The 17,531-nt window shown below is 36.1% G+C and overlaps 2 protein-coding genes and 1 pseudogene across 2 annotated transcripts; 2 read left to right on the forward strand and 1 right to left on the reverse strand.

Moving 5' to 3' along the window:
- Positions 1 to 3,267: 3,267 nt before the first annotated feature.
- Positions 3,268 to 14,171, reverse strand: LOC103954942 (annotated as a pseudogene).
- Positions 14,172 to 14,405: 234 nt separating this feature from the next.
- On the forward strand, positions 14,406 to 15,052 carry LOC103954941 (ADP,ATP carrier protein 1, mitochondrial-like). Its single transcript, XM_048570213.1, has 2 exons — positions 14,406 to 14,489; positions 14,717 to 15,052. Exons 1-2 carry the CDS (start codon positions 14,406 to 14,408, stop codon positions 15,050 to 15,052), a joined length of 420 nt encoding a protein of 139 aa, XP_048426170.1.
- A 524-nt stretch (positions 15,053 to 15,576) lies between these two features.
- On the forward strand, positions 15,577 to 15,964 carry LOC125470727 (ADP,ATP carrier protein 1, mitochondrial-like). The gene has a single exon (XM_048570209.1). The coding sequence runs from the start codon at positions 15,592 to 15,594 to the stop codon at positions 15,931 to 15,933; it is 342 nt and encodes a 113-aa protein (XP_048426166.1). The 5' UTR covers positions 15,577 to 15,591; the 3' UTR covers positions 15,934 to 15,964.
- The last annotated feature ends 1,567 nt before the right edge of the window (positions 15,965 to 17,531 follow it).

The raw sequence follows: 17,531 nt of genomic DNA on the forward strand, positions 1-17,531 counted from the left end.
CTTTCTCACTCTATTGAAGAGTCTTTTATAACGGTTATAACTTAATAGTCAACAAATCTTGGAGTAGCGCTTGTTATTTAGATCTAAAATATTTTTGTTTTTATGATTAGGCACTTAGCAAAGGATTATGAGGAGGAAGCTTTGGCATATATTAGAGGCGACTCGTATATAGTGGAGCTTCTTTGTGGACCATTGTAAAATCAACAAAGTTTGGTTTATGTTAAAGGTGACTCGTAGATAATGGAGCTTCTTTGTGGACCATTGCAAGATCAACAAAGGGTGGTGCGGTCTTTTCTTTGTGATGTTTTTACAATTAATTCCCGATTGGTTGAATATGAGTCTTATGTAGAGGACTTGTATATTTCTGTTGCATCTTTGATCACGAGATTGCAAGAAATCCTATGTAGTTTTATGGTAAAATTTGCTAAGAAACTCACATTTGGCATGTATGTCTTATATAATTTCTTGGTCATTTTTAATAAAGTTACTTTTTATCTAAAAACACAACCATCAGTTATTAGTGTTTATCCAATCAACTTTTTTTCGCCTAATTGAGTTACTTTTCATTTGACATTTTTCTAAATTTTAGCTAGAGCCAGTTAGCAGATTCGAGATGTTCTGATAAGAGAATGAATTGCCAAAGCAACTAAGAACTAAACCCCAAACCATCATTAAGAGTTAAAAAATACTCTAATGTTCTTCACTTACAAGTATTTGTTTGACCAGAGTCCATGCTCATAGTTTAATGATTCCAAGACTACACGAGTCCATGTGTGTTTGGAAATTGAGCTTCAGCCTTTTAAGTTCCCATGTCCATCACTTTCGAAGGATGAAAGCTATAGGAGACCACATTTTCTTTAGATTATTTTTACATCGTATTTTTGTAAATCATATAATATGGTAATTGATAATTGAATTATTTTTTTAAATAATTAAAATGAAATTCACTTATCAAGCATCACATCATGTAATTTATAAAATATGTCTAAATTGATGATCTTCATGATATTTAAAAATAATAATAATAATAAAAAATAAAATAAAAAATAAAAACCTATCCCTCCCAAGTTGGAACTCCCACAAAGACCAAATCAAACCACATTTGGCTCGCTTCCTAATTGTTTATTAATTTGACTTGTACAACTTTTACCTGAAAAAAGAAATTTACTATCGTCCTGGTCTGTCAACAAATAAAATAAAGAGAGGCTTCCCCCCTGCTTTTCATGCACACATTAACATTATGTTTGGGTGAAGAAATTTAAGATTACTAAGGAATTTAAAAATGACGGAAATTGAAATGAAGAGATTTTATTTTCTAGAATTTGTAAATTTTCTTGTTTGGTTAACCTAAAAGAACAATGGAATTGAATGCAGAATTTGTTATTTTTAAACTCTCAATCATAGAAATTGAGAAATGACACCTATTTACATAGAATTTGAACTTGGGATTTGGAGGTTCCAAATTCCAAGTTTTTTTTCCATACGGAAATTCTAAATTTCTATGCTTATGAATCCAAACAAGAGAATTGGTGCCTGTTAATTTATAAATTCTGACTTTTACCAAAATTCCATGTTTATTTCCCTCATCCAAACATAGTGTGAGTATATTGTAATTAACGGTTAAAAAACTCAAAATATCTTATACTTTAAAATACTACAGAATTTTCGTTGTCGTTCAATCTTTAGGTAAAAACTTGAAAAAAAAAATTCTTTTCTCTTAATTTGTTTTGTAGTTTCTCAAATAGATGCAGACATATTTGTACTCCGAGATCAGATTTCATTACCTCATCCTTCAATTCCAAACTTCTTTCCACTAATCAGTTGGCGTAGAAAAAGGAACTTCTCATCAACTGTGGAGCCTATCTACCATGCATGTACAATCTTAAGAATTATTAGATGGAGTAATGAAGCTTAATTAACTAAAAAAGGCCAACCGATGTACAAAATTTGCAATCTACATTAATCAACTACAACAATGTATTGAGTATATTTCATTGTCTAGCACATAGACCTGTATAATGAAACCGCGGGATATTATGAAACCCTAGCCCCCGCATTTAATTTACCAAAAATAAACAAAAATAAATTCCAATGTATTTAGTTTCACCAGTCTCTTTATAAATATGAAAGTGATATATATGGTGGACGAACATGCAGATCGATCGTTGAATAATGTGACTCTCCTGCATTTGATGATGAACAGTATACCAAACACCCAAGGGTGACGGGTGAGGAGGACGTGCATTAGATGCTAACTTGACATGATTGGAAGAGTCACTGTTCGTGTACAAGTATGATGTTCATGTAGGGCATTCATACATATCACTCAAACACTTTCTATATTTTAATATCTGTGGTAATCTATTAGTTGTAAACATTACTCATTTAACCAGACACCAGTAGATATCAGAATTCTTACCATAAAATGATCTTTATTTATTGATCTTTTGTTTTGTTTTGTTTTGTTCGTAGAGATGATCTTTGAAGTTTAAACGATGATTAAGAAATTGAAAAATTCCAATATTTTTTTATTAAATAGTGAAAGAGGAGTCACTTAGTACTACGGTCTAGTAATATTCCACTTCACTTGTAAGTGAGAAGTCTTAGATTTGATTCTTGCCAAAGGCGAATTTGAACCACATTATTGCTAGCCCATTTTGAGACTTAGCCCACTCCCTCACCCTTTTAGTATAAATAATATCGATTGTTAAAATTAAAAAAAAATAGTGGGAGAGGAATTAGGACATAAGTGGGATAGTGGGAACACCAACACTAAAGAAATCTTACAATAGAACAATTTTTTTCCGGGGAATACTAGGGAGACCAAAGTTTTAAACCAAATTTCGTATACTATAAGGCATGGTTGTTGATGATTGGATTGTTACATAAATTTTGATTAACGTGTTTATTTTTTTTTGGTAACATATTATTTAGTTTGCAAATTTGGTCGAAAATTGGTCTACCTAGCTTACCCATTTTGTAAACATGTGTCTCGCAATTTAAAAGGAAAAAGATGTAAGGATTAACTTTTTTAGGCATTAAACCATTTATCATTTTAATGACTTAACATATGCTCTTATTATAATTAGCTTGTAAACTATAATTTGTGGGTTAAATTCCTAATTTCCTTGTCATTGTAAGCATACAAATAGATGTCCATAAAGGATGAAAGAATAAATTTGATGAGGACAAACTGTACTTATACTTCCATAGTATAACGTAGGAAACAAATTAACTAGGCTAAGTTATCCACAATATCTGGCGGTTATAATTAAGAATCTAACTCACCGTCGCTAATGGCATTGCCAATTATGTATGGTAGAAGCTTTCCACAAAGAGATTGCAGACTCAAGAAAGACGCACAACAAAAAGAAGCAGGAAAAAGAAGACTAAATTAACGATGTGAATTCCACAAAGTGAAAATTGGACTCAGCATGCTAAAGTGTATAGTCTATAGCTTCTTTGAAGGCTTAGGCCATCTCCAACGAAGGACTACATGGCGGCTCTAAAATCCCTCTCTAACGAAGGGCTACATGGAATCATCGAAAAAAGATTCACTAGTCAAATTCTATCGGCCTTGCTATATTTGGCCTTCAAAGTAGAAACGAGCCGAAGAATTTGAACTCAGTTATTTACAAAGAACGTGCCAACTCGTTACGTAAAGCTACAAAAAAAGAGCTCTCATTGAATCCATGTATAAGATCCATGGAGATTTTCCAAACCAAATATCAGCCAGCACCTCGAAGCACACTTGAAGAACGAAGCACAACAATAGGAGGGCTGTCGTGTTTAGCCAGCAGGAGAAAACGAGGCATTAGTGTACACATTTAGAAGCCAGATGACTCAACTAACGAGGAATATGATGCATTTTCATCTGTAGTTGTTGGCTTTCTGTTACCATCCTTATTTGATACTCGACTACTAGACTTTCGAAGTTTATCTGTGTCAAGACCAGCAATATCATACAACTCCAACCTTTGGAATTTTGCTGCTTCCATGTCACCTTCCCAGCAGGTTTCCGAAATAATTTCAAGCGCTTTCTCCATCTTGTCCTCAACCACAAGACCCCCATTTTGCAAGAGGACAAGGTAAACTTGTTCAGCAGAAGCTTTCCGTATCTGGGTAGAGGAAAGAAGAAAGAACTTATAGGAAACATACAATTGCAACTGGAGCCGCTACCCGCTAGTGGTACAATCGGTTAAGAGAGAAGACAATGCAATTATGTTAAGGTTTTGATCCATAAATACTTAAACTTCTTGGGAACCACAAACCTTAGGGTAGCAATGGCCAAGAAAACTGAGAAGATGAGAGAAGGCCCAAGTGTTGATGGATTCCGAAACTGAAGAAATATATCCAAGTATTGCAATGCCTGCATATAGCTTGGAGAAGTCCTTTGACCCTTTTAATTCAACTTCCAGAGAGTCCAAACCACCAGCACAAAAAACAAGTGTATGAGCCTGTAAATTGAAATTGAGATCCAAATAAATCAGAACTGTCATATATAATCACAAGACTGACTGCAAAGCACTATATGAAACAGAAAACATGCACTTAATATCGAAAAGTTTAAAGACGATAAAGGACTAACCTCCATACTCAGAAATATCTGTTTGCTGAAAAGAATCTCGATGGTCTGCAATACCAAAGAGATTTCTTTGAAATCAAGAAACTTGACCAAGGTAGGATGATAAATATTGCAATAAATAGGTTATGAACTTATGATTAGCCAAAGGAAACAACATTAACACATGGTTATGGTATCATCTCTCTTAAGTCTGAAGCCAGCCAAGGTCTCAGGTAAGAATAAACAAGAAGCTAACTAATTATTTAACTCTGCTCTCTGAAGCCTCTAATTCCTTCATAATTTCTATAAAACAAACAGATTCATATTTCTCACTTCTCAGAATAAGGTAGTGTTTGACAATACTTTCAAAGCAGGTACAATGACTCTGTCGCATCTCCGATACTGTTGGAGAACCCAAAGCATGTCAGTAGATAGCATATACTCTCTGGACCGTGCATTCTGGTCTTCACTTTCTACAACTTGAAGATACTCTATCAATGCTCTGAGTGACGCCTTTCTCAAAGAATCTTGCAACCCACCAATAGAGATGACTAGCCCAGATAGCACTGATCTGCTAAAACGGCCAAATTGAAGCAGTTGTACAAAACGAGGATATGAAAAAGTTGGCACCTACAGGCTACAAGCAAGTACAGGATAGGGCCTACGTCAAAGAACTTCATTTACTCATCAATAGTATTAGTACTATAGAAGTGGCATGTGCATGCTTACTCCCCACTTTAAATCAGCTTTATTAGGAACAATTTCCTCCAATTTTTTTCCTGTGCGGTATATGTGGGACATAGGCCATCTCATTGTACAAAAGCCTCTGTAGAACCTTTGCCGCCACTTCTCTCAGTTTGTCCATTTTCTCTACAGCTTGCTTACTAATGTCAGCAACTATATTGGTAGCAAGATTGGCATCATACAATAATTGCAGCTGGTTATTGTCATCACTGTTCTGCAACTCCAGTGCAGAATTGACTCGACCTGATCTTCCAGTGAGACCAACAGAATCACTCTTACATAGGATATATGTAAATCTCTCAAGGCCATTCATAGCAGCCTCACGCACCCAAGAACCCACATCGCCTCGGTTATCAACAGAATAGTCATCAAGAGCTTTTAATAAAGTCATCATTATTTCATCCTTGATGAGAAGAAACAAGTACATGTCACCAGACAAGGACAAGCCACCCTCCACAGCATCAATACCAGATTGTTCTTTTTCCTGAGTTAATGCTTCACACACTGACACAAGTCCTTTGACAGCATTTACTCGTGCTTCAGCATCTCTATCATCAGGATTATCCTACACATGAGAAATATAATTAGGAGACCATCATATGATATTCTTCCACAAAAAAGGATAAAGGAAATGAAGATCCAAAACTCCTTTTGCACCTCAATTAAACAAGAGTTGCAAAGCTTCAGAAGCACATCCTTCCACCTATGCGCGAAAAGTTCACAAGGCATAACACCTAGCGTTTGTGCTGACCCTCTTCTTATAGCCACATTTGGGTCACTCAAGAGTTCGAGGTACTTTGATGTCATATCACCAGTACCTCCAACAGATGAAGCAACCAGATATGTTTGCACAAAATGCTTCAGAGCTTCAGCTGCAGCATCCTGCATATAATAGTAAAAAACTTGAGTTGCAATTTAGATATCGGAAAAAAAAATAATAATAAGAAATTAGCTAGAAGACATAAAGCTAAGAGATAACCACCTGAATTTGCGAATTAGGGTGTCTCAAATTCTCATTAAGACTATCAAGCAGACTACGTTTTATCTTTTGGGGCAGTGACACTGATGATATAGATACACATTCAATGAGGCGGGAAACAGCTGCATGCATTATTTCTCCGCCTTTTCCACGATAAAGGCGTGCTTTCTCAATAGCAGGCACAACACCAGTAACACGTTTTTACTTATCTGTAAACACCAAATTTAACAAAACAGTAATGGCTAATGCAAAAAAACTACCAATCTTACACCACACCGCAGCAACAGCCCCCAACAAAAAAAAGCATGGATAGGAAAAGAAAAGTAGAAAACAAACCCAGTACAACTGCTTTGCTTGAATTGGAAAGAAAAAAGATCTATTTTACTTGAAAATTGAAAACCATCTGAAAAGGAGACATTAGGAACGTATGCTGTCAATGACCTCAGATGAGTTGGCTCCCAGACATGTCATTTAATAACTTCCTCCTCATGGATTAGGGCTTTTGGTACAACATCTAAACTGGTAAGCAAGGACTTTGTTTTCTGTGACCTAGTTCTATCAAACCATTTTGTTTCTAAGCAATCATGTCTTTCAAGTTTCAGTAGTGCCTCATAAAAAATTTCACTGTTTTTAACATTAAAAAAAAAAACGGTGAAAAAAAGAACATTTGAAAACACTTCTCTATGTTTTCACTCCGATAATTTATCTCCCTCTTATCCCACTGCACCTACTTTTTCTGTTCACTTTGGATAACAGTACTACTTCCATATCCTGACACCTACCAGAAAATATATAAACATACATATGAGTCAATTTCTAAGAAAGTTACTCAGTTCACATTTGATCCAGAAACTGTACTTTTGAAATGTTTCTGAATCTGAAACCTTCTGCTTGGAAATCTAACTAGACAAGAAAACACTTTAATCTAAGGTAGACCCAAAGATCAAGTTTTATCTTACTCATTGTAATCTTCTACTTGTATTTCTTAGAGGTTAGAACACCAACCTGCAGAAAGAGCATAACCACACTTGTGCAGAGCTAAAACAAGTTCCCCAGCTGCCAGTGTTGCTCCATGGCGCATGCACAAATCAGATGAGAGAGTGCAAGAAATTATTTTCTCCACAGCATAGTTTGCAAGATATTCAGGATCATATTTAACAAAGGCAGAAAAGCCTCAGCCGCAAGTTCTCTCAATCCTTTATCTTGATGACATTGTGTAAAGCATAAGATCTACACTGATAGATAAAAGCAGTCTGTAAGGAATTTAAAAACTCTAGCAGCTAAGATTGTAGAGAATATAAGCTTAAAGTAACTTCAAATACTATAGGCAGTTGAAATAAGAATCAAAAGAATTCTAGTTGGAGCCTACCCAGTGACAAATTTTGTTATACAGCAGCTCATCCACAAATGGATAAAGATAACCCTCTTATTGAGCAATAGAGACAGCAACATGAACATAAGAGTTTATTCGTGAAGAAAGTGAAAAATAGTCCGCAGTGTTCATTATGTCAATTCCATGAGGGTAACTACCCTGACTTCCAACATTCTCTTGAAAAGCTGCAGCGGCTGCTCTTCTACAATTAACCTAAGCATCATAAAACTAGAAAATAAGAAACCTAAAGCAAATGTGGTACAAAATAATGATTCAAATCATACTATAATAAAAGTTTAGTACCTCACGGTCATAGCAGGCCACTGTCAGAAGGTGTGGCGCAAGCTGGTCCAGTATATTTCTCATATCTGTGTGATAATATGCACGGCCAAAAGCCCAACAAACATATGCTGCAGCATCCCGTACATGAGATCCAACACTGTGGACCTCTTCGAATATCATAATGTAGTGCCTATTTAGAAGATTTACTCTCATCAGTGCTAATTTATATCTCTACAAGCCAAGAATTTATAGTTTAAACTTAGTTCAACTTTAACATAGATCATTAATCTAACATAGAATACAACAGAGTAGAAGTACAACAGAGAAACAGCACCATATTAGAGCAACCTACTGCGGCGTAAGCTTGAAGCTCAATAAAAGCTCACAAAACCAAAGTAGAGTTCAAATACGACATGATGTACATATGTTCATTGTCACTTACACCCAGGTCGTAGTATAACATATGGAAAAATAAATAAAGGAAAAGAAAGAAGGCATTCAAATTTAGAGTAAATGTAAAATCATTTCACTATTGATGAAAAATGTTCGATAGTGGATCAACCATAATGACATACACTTCGCTACAGTTCAACAAAAATGTCAATTAGCATAAGCTAGATTTATAAGTGGTAAGAGAATATCAACTTTCCAAACCTTCACAACAACGGGTACAACTTTTGGAAGGCTGATAGGTAAGAGCAACCCTTTACGTGCCAATTTGGCCAGTGCTAAGCAATCACCATGCCATGACCCATCGCCCTGAAAAAACAAAATATCGGTACATCCATTGGGCATAAAATTGGTACAATTACTTACAATTAATGAAAGGGCATGAAGATGCTATATTTTAAAGGATTACAGAAATCCATGTGAGTATGAAAGATTTTTCAGCATGGCCATTTGAACCAGTTGAATGGTATAAGTATGGGAAAAGAAACTAAAGAAAGAGACCAGACTATACCTCGCCTGCTGAAAACAGCTCCAACACAGATGACAGGACCTCCTCTGAAAGGGCAGATGTAAGACATGATGTAATGCAGCCTATGCCTTTTGCAGCAGACCAACGCACAACCGTGTCCTGCATAAAATGCTATTAGCAAGTACATACCATATGACTTTTGGAAAGATAAATTCAAATAAACTAAAATAAAATATCCAAAAATAGGATGAATCACTACCAACTTATGTTGCTCTGTGGTGCAACCTATATCCATCCAATGAAGCTCTCGTTTTTAGTTTTATAGGAGATTAACTTTTGGAAGAGTTCGACCCAAAAAGAAAACTTGTGGAAGAAGCTGAAAGAAAGGCTTACTGGAATTCATTTAAAAAATAGTGGACTCGCATCTCAAAAGGAATCAGGAGACATGATGACCATTTCATTCCTCAAGGACCACTAACTATTTTGCGCATTGAACCTCATGGATCAATGAAAAAGGTGGTGGAGAGGATAAACCAGTGAACTAAATAGAACAACTGTTCCTGAGTATTTACCACTGCAACTTATTATTCCCCATTTCCAAGGTAATTTAGGAGGATTTCATCTAATTGATGGGACTTTTGTAAGTATTCTTTCTCATTCCAACATTGAAAGCCTCAGCCAAATCATCCACATCTTGGAAATCAGACTTTTATTTAGTTTTCTTTATCTTGCAAGTATAACTAATAATCCTTTAGGTTCGTCTGTATAGTAATTGTTAAGAACGAACTCACTTATGAGGAGAATCATTCAAAGCTGTTATGCAGATGGCTTGGCTCTTCAAGTTCACAACAAACAGTTTGCTTAAAATGCAAGATCAAAATGTCTGCAGATAAGCAGAATATTGAGGAATGACAGCGTCTCCAAAGGTTACTATATCAGAAATCCAGAAATGTTCCCAACCGATAAAATTCTAAAGAAAGATCAAGTAAATGACCAAGATGGGACCAACAAAAAAAAAAGAGATCCATAGTCATTGAAACTTTAACAGCAGGAGCTACTAACTTCAAAGTAATCAAGTTTTCATGGAATCTCACACCTTTAAACATACCATGTCTCTCAACCCAGTAAGTAGCATCTCAATAATCTCTTCTACGACTTCTGGAACATCCATTTCTTCATCTTGCTGGCAGCTTGAACTTGGTTCGGAGTTGGAAACCTCATCATTTAAAGCATAATTGCATCGACCAGTTTTTTCAGATGCAGACAAAGTTACATTCTGTCCCAAAGAGCTTGTTTTCCCCTGCATCAACAGTACATGATTAAGGCAAGAGAGCCATCAGAGAAAAAACGAAATTATCCAAGACATATCAGGGCTTTTTTACAAAAGTCAGTAATCCGTTGTGTGGTCATTTGTAAAATGCAAAGAATTGCTTAATGTGCAGCCCCTTTCAAAAATCTTATGCTTCTAGATGCAGAATCACATCTGGTATTTGAATTCTGAAGTACTCTAATCATTTAACAGGAGCATAAAAAATTGAAAAGAAAGATACTAAAAGGTGGGACATATTTGGAACTCAACAGGAAATACATACCATTTGTAATGAAAAACAAGTGTAATAAATTAAGTTTCTTAAACATTGACAGAAACAACTTACTATTTATAAAAACTAAGTTCATAATAAGGAAAGGATAAAAAATTTAGTGTCTCTAACCACATAGCGCCATGAAGGTGTACGATGAGGGAGGCAAAGAAGCCCAATCCTCAGTGTTAATTTCATCAGATGCTTGCGAAGTAATGGGCTCCTAGCGGCATTGCCAGACTTGATCAACAATAAGGTGTCAACCCAAACAATAGTAACATCAAGCAAGAGTTGCCGCCCACCAACCTGTCTATTGAAGATGGTATATAAGATACTGAAATATCATAAACTGAGCACAATAAATGACAACCTTTCTAGAAAAATAGATTTCTGCTGTACGTAGATTTGTAGCATCCATAAAAGTTTAAAACAATCTCCATAACTTAACAATATACAATTTTGTTTTTATATTAAAAAAACATGAAAATTGAAGTATGTGTATCAAAAGTTAAAAGGATATTTTACACCTCAAAGTGGAAATGAATGAACATATTTAATCTTAAAACCAAGTAGGTCGAACAGTTTTTAAAATATAATATCCTTACTAGTTACTACTTTATCATTATATCACGCATAGTTTTATATTGTGAGCTCTAATGAAATTCATTACCCACGTTATCTCCTAGATAGTTTCTAAACCTGACAACTGGACTCAAGAAGCACAATAATTTGGTGCAACCCAGAATCAAATTCTGACTCCTGACTCAGTATCAACCAACAAGACATTATATGCAACCCAGAATCAAATTCATTACCCAAGTTTCTAAACCTGACAACTGGACTCAAGAAGCACAATAATTTGGTGCAACCCAGAATCAAATTCTGACTCCTGACTCAGTATCAACCAACAAGACATTATATGCAACCCAGAATCAAATTCATTACCCAAGTTATCCCCTAGATAGTTTCTTAGAGTCTTTGTCCAAGTCTTCCTAGGTCTTCCTCTTCCCAAGTACTCCGTCTCTGCACAAAATGGGCATCAACAAAATCATACGAGTTAAAAGTATTACAGGGATATCAATAGCATCTCCTCACATCCCAATGAGTCCACAAGATTACGAGGCCATTGGATGTATATTGTGCATGGTGCAGAGAAACAGCCCAACTATTGAAATAAACCGCAAAAACTTCCAGCAAGAAAAACTTTCAAGAGAATCTTGTTAATTTGGTCTAACCTAACCGAATAAGTTATCGGTAGGAATTACCCTGTAACTTTATTTTTCCATTAAAAAGTATAAATGCAGTATGCAACTTGCAATACTTGCAATACTTGCAAATATCATCATACTTGCTCATTTATATTGACTTTCTTTATAGGGTCACAGTTATTGGTCCTTCACCTTAGTCAAATAAGTTGCAAACTATGTTGGGGTTCATAATCTCGTATGAACAACAAAGAAGCAAAAGCAGACCTTGAAAATAGCAGCCAGTGCTTCTGTAGCTCCAAGTAACCAGAAATGATTGATGACATCATTTGTCGGAGAAGATAGGACTTCGTGTGTCCATTGAACAAAGCTGAAGAAGAATATGTATAAGAAATAGGTAAGCAAAGGCAGCAATAAAAGTTGTCTAGAATTACAGCATACTAGCTAAGAAAGAAATAATGACAGAACATGCACATAAGCATGTGTGTGTAATGTAATGTACAAGCACTTAAGGTTGGGTATTTCGTATCAAATTTATCACCCATTCTAAGCCATTGGGTGAAAATCTAACTGTTCAACCTGCAAGGTCTTAGAGCATGTAAGGAAAGATAAGTTACTTGACATTGAGTGTTCATACTATTTTCTATTCAAAATATTAACCATAAAACCAATACTAAATTTTAAGTGTTTCCAAAAAAGAAAAAAAGAAGGAAGAACTTAATGTGGTGCAGAAACAAAAACAAGAGAGGATTAACTAATATTCTCTTGGCTAGAAGGTTAAATTCCATGAGGGTGTAATCATAGCTTGCTCTCAGCTGGAATTTTAATCAATTTTTATCACGTAAACATGCAATGCTCAAGTAGGCGGTTAGTATGCACCAGTTATGACCAATGTACTTGATGAAAGAAACCTGGAAAAGGCCTTTGGCATGTCTGGACGTGTTAGAAGCTTCGAGAGCAGCAAAGCAGCAATAGGGCACATAGGGCCTGAATTTGAAAGGTAATCTTCGGAGAGCCCTACTATCCTCAATATCAGAGGAGCTGGCTCAAGTTTTCCAAGATTACTGTTGTTTGCAATGCTAGTATCAACAGTGGAGATATCAAACGAACCAACAGGAGCATAGACAACCACAAAAGCATCACACATTTAGCTTCCATCTCTCCTGGACTTTCCTGCCGCAGACACTGAATTTGTGTGATGGCACTTCTCCAAAAGAGACACAGCAAGTTCCAAGACTGAAACTTGATGCGGAAAGAACCTGACAACCGCCTTGTATCCACAAACGGTGACGAGAGAATAAATAATAAGGCATATAGGTTTAATTACTTCAAGAATTTCATCTGAAGCTACACCTAATTCTACTGTTTTAGAGCGAACAATAAACATGAGCGGGGTAACGATGCTTTCCAGGTAAGGTTCAACTAGTTGACCCTGTTCTTGATACTTGTCCATCTGCATACATATAAGGAACAAATAGCAAATTTTCAGTATAGAACAAAAACATTTTCACCAATCAAATAATGCCTCGAAAGACAAACTAAGAAACCAACTTGGACTAGTGCAATCACTAGCTCACCTCTGAATTGATCGAAACGGGCCCAATCAGAAAAGCCTACTCCTAAATACAATAACTGCATCCCACAAATCCAAAACCAAAACCAATTCATTTTACAGTAAGCTAGAATGGTGTCTTGATCAAAAACTTAAAAAGCAAACTAATTTCATATCATATTCACTTAAAAATGTCTCCAATCACAATGTAATTAACGAAAAATGGTATTATTGGTCTAGTAATAGTAATTCCAAATGGGTTCTAACAAAAAATTCAATCTTGCAAAATGCAGAAAATATCAAAAGGGATGGAAGTGAGCGTTACAATGGATCGGATCTTGTGGGGAGCGGAGGGATCGGACACCCGCCCATTTGAGACGATGTCGTTTAAGATGGACTTGACGAGCTTCCATTCTTGAAGGAAGTACTTTTGGAGCACTGCCTCCTTGGCGCCATGCTAGTCGTCATCGTCTTCTTTATCCATTGCAAGTTCCTGCTTTTGCTTTGGGTTTTCTTCCGCCACCATGGCTGCCATTTTTGGAGACGTTCCACTTCCCGCCTCTGTTAGCTTAATCGTTGAGAAGGGTGTGCCACGTTTATCTGTTCTCCAAAAACATGTTTATAATTCAATTTTGGGTTAATTGCGTATTACATCACATGATTTTGGAGTCATTTGCAAAATGAATCATGCAGTTTTTATCACACAACGTATTTTTTGAACTGAACCAAATTAACACCTCTGTTGATGTTAACGTTCCATTATTTATTAGCCCGTTGTCTTGCACTTTCGTCTAAGATTTTAACAAGCAGATGTCAGTTTTCTCGAATATGTGACAATTTGGCCACAACAACAGAGAATTTTTGGGACCTTAACTAGTTTAATTACCGGTCCTTGCAGCTCGAGTGTTAGACATAACTTATCCTGGCACCGTCAATTGTTCAAATATTCCCTCTCCTACGACAAAATGAAAAAAAAAAAATCTGCTCTCCTTTGATCTTCTTTGTACTCCGAGGAAAAGATCCATCAATGAAAATACTAAGATAGCATCGACATTCAGAAGGTAATGACCATTTGACTTGGTCACACAAAAGTTTCTCAATTCAAGTATTGATCATGGCTTGTTGGTAATAAGAATAGAGAAGTATTGTCCCACATTATTTTTGTTCAAACCCCTGCAAAGAAAGGCCACTTTCTTATTGATTTTCTCATGAGTGTTGTCTCCGCTGCCGTATCTAAAACTGTCCCTGCCCCAATTGAGCGTGTCAAGCTGTTGATTCAAAACCAGGATGAGGTGATCAAAACCGGCCGTTTGTCTCAACCTTACAAGGGCATTGGTGAGTGCTTTAGCCGTACAATCAAGGAAGAGGGTTTTGGTTAATTGTGGGGAGGGAACACTGCCAATGTTATCCGTCACTTCCCCTCTCAGGTTTGTGATGTTATTCTTCTACTAAATGTTCCCTGGTAAAATAAAAGTTTTGATGTGTGCTTGTACTAAAATGTTACCTGGATTTGTTGTAGGCCTTGAACTTTGCATTCAAGGATTACTTCAAGAGGCTGTTCAATTTCAAGAAAGGCAGGGATGGTTACTGGAAATGGTTTGCTGGTAACTTGGCTTCAGGAGGTGCTGTTGGTGCTCTTCTCTTTTCTTTGTCTACTATTTGGATTATGCTCCGTTTCACCAATGATGCCAAAGCTGCAAAGAAGGGAGGAGAAAGACAATTCAATGGTCTGATTGAGGTCTACCAGAAGACACTGAAATCTGCTGGAATTGCTGGTCTTTACTGTGGATTCAACATTTCTTGTGTTGGAATCATTGTCTCCGTGGTCTCTACTTTGGACTCTATGATTCACTGAAGCCTGTTTTCCTTACTGGAGGTTTTCAGGTTAGTGTATTACTTTCCTTTCTTTATTCACTACCTTTTTGTTCATGCTTATATATTCTTTCGATGGTGTGCTTACGTTAGTTGCTAGCTCAACTTTGTTATTTTTTACGTACTGTGCAATCTCTTGTATGCATGCATATTGTTATGATATATAATGTTTCTTATGTCATTCATTTCCCTTCTTAAAATTGTGAGAAGGGACTAAAATAATTTTGCAAAAAGTTTTATGATGCAGCCATTCTTCTGTTTATTATTTTTGGCTTCGTTTTATTAATGTAATGCTTCCTTTGTGAAGAATGCTATGCGAAGCAATTACAAAGAATTGGATGAAGTTGGTTCTTAAGTAATGCTATGCCCCAGTGTTCTAATCTGTTGCCCGCAGTCGTCGTCTATTATCAGTTGATCGTTACAAGAACTTGTTTTTGTTTCCTTTCAAGTGTTTGGGCTTATTGGCCTGTTGATCTGCAGTACGAATCCAGAGCTTGTAGCATTTGGTGACACGCTGCTGTTATGTTTGGAAAACTACAGGACAGTTTCTTCGCTAGCTTTGCCCTCAGTTGGCTCATAACCAATGGTGCTCGTCTTGCTTCCTACCCAATTGACACTGTCCGCAGAAGAATGATGATGACCTCCGGTGAAGCCGTCAAGTACAGGAGTTCCCTGGATGCCTTCCAACAAATCTTGAAGAACGAGGGTGCCAAGTCTCTCTTCAAGGGTGCTGGTGCTAACATCCTCCGTGCCATTGCTGGTGCTGGTGTCCTGTCTGGTTATGACAAGCTACAGCTGCTTGTGTTCGGCAAGAAGTACGGATCTGGTCCGGTTAAGAATACTTTTCCTCCCAAGGCCAGATAGCTTTTAGATGGTGATGAAAATATTTTTTGAGTTTTTGAAGAACTTGTTTCGGCAAAATTATCCTGAAGTTTCATTGGTATGATTTGCTGGTTATTTGTCTCTTTCTGTTTTTGGTTTTTCCAGTTTGTGAATTCCTGCTTGCATCATTTTTCCTTCAATGATGTCAAATAATTATGCTCAAATCAAATGTTCGTCTCCGAAATTTACGTATTGTTGGAAGGAAGTGATTTTCACGTACCATGTCTTTCTTTTTATGCGTTTGTCTATTTCTTGCCTTTGATTGAAAAAATCGAAGGAAAATTAAGAGAAAAATAAAAGGATGTGTAAAGCGGAAAAAGAGTAAATTGTAGCAATCGCCCTTCAACTTTAACTTTATTAGAGGAATGGTTCCTTAGCTAACAAATAATTACCATTGATCTTTCAACTCATCAAAGGGTACAGCTATGGTCCTTCAACTAAAAATTCATTACCAATGGTCCCTCAAATTTAATCTAATTAGAGAAATGATCCCCCAACTTTAAACTAATTGGAGAAATGATCCATCAACTTTAATTTAATTGTAGCAATGACATTTCCAACATAACTCATTTTGATAAAATTATGACGAAGTTGACGAAAAAGACTATAGCTACACGTTTTGATGAGTTGAGGGATCAATGGTAATAAATTTTTAATTGAGGGACCAATGATAATGAATTTTTAGTTTTGAAATCATTGCTCCAATTTAATTAAAGTTGATGGACAATTATTACAATTTATTCGAAAAAAAAAAAAAAAAAGGATTGTTCGCTAAAGTCATATGTTGAATATGGTAGTGAACCCCTCAAGCTGACAATAACATTTTAAGAATCCTAAAAACTTGCTTTTTGAAAGTTATTGCTCAAAAGCAATTCTCTGATTCAGTTTTCTTATTATCTCCTATTTCTGAACCAATGTAGGGAGAAGGGGATAGGCTTCATCAATGGAATGGAATCAGTTTTGAAATTAAATTTAGAAGTCTTATTCCTGAAACAATGTAGGACTCATTTGGATGTGCTTTTAAAATAACTGAAAGCACTTCTAGAGGAATGTTTTTTTGTTTCCAAAAGCACTTCAAGTGCTTTATGCAAGAAACACCGGTTATGTGCTTTTTCCAGGAAGCACTTTAAGTGCTTTTCCAGAATTTACTTGCATTTTTACCAAGGATTGGTTCCAAAGATATTTTCATCAAAAGCGCTTTTAGTCATTTTAAAAACTCATCCAAACGAGCTCGTAGTTCATGAACCCCAAGGGCTTGGCCTTGTAAAGAGACCAAATGTTTGAAACTCCTAATTCGAGTTTGAACTTCTATGGATGCACTTTTTAGGGTCATCGACTTTGTTTTAGTGTACCGTTTGTTTGGAGGCCAAAAGTACATTTTTAGCCTCACATGACACCAAAATATATGAAGAAGAGGATTAGCCTTATCATCTGTATGTGGTGACCGATGACATTCCTCTTATATTAAAAAAAAATACTGTAGTTCACAATGACGAAGCCAGAAATTATTTGCAGGATGGCGAAATTTAAAAAGGAATAAAAGGCTCTAAAAGAATTTAGACAATCATTCAAGGTCTCAG

Source organism: the organism of the source record quoted next, unplaced genomic scaffold (genome assembly GCF_019419815.1).
Source record: "Pyrus x bretschneideri cultivar Hongxiangsu unplaced genomic scaffold, Pyrus_bretschneideri_v1 Contig52, whole genome shotgun sequence".
Taxonomy (NCBI): Eukaryota; Viridiplantae; Streptophyta; class Magnoliopsida; order Rosales; family Rosaceae; genus Pyrus; species Pyrus x bretschneideri.

Bases quoted from the DNA above. Each gene is read 5' to 3' on its own strand.
- LOC103954941 (XM_048570213.1), top strand. From the start codon at position 14,406: ATGAGTGTTGTCTCCGCTGCCGTATCTAAAACTGTCCCTGCCCCAATT. The intron at 14,490-14,716 runs GTGATCAAAACC...GATTTGTTGTAG, and splicing joins TGATTCAAAACCAGGATGAG to GCCTTGAACTTTGCATTCAA.
- LOC125470727 (XM_048570209.1), top strand. From the start codon at position 15,592: ATGTTTGGAAAACTACAGGACAGTTTCTTCGCTAGCTTTGCCCTCAGT.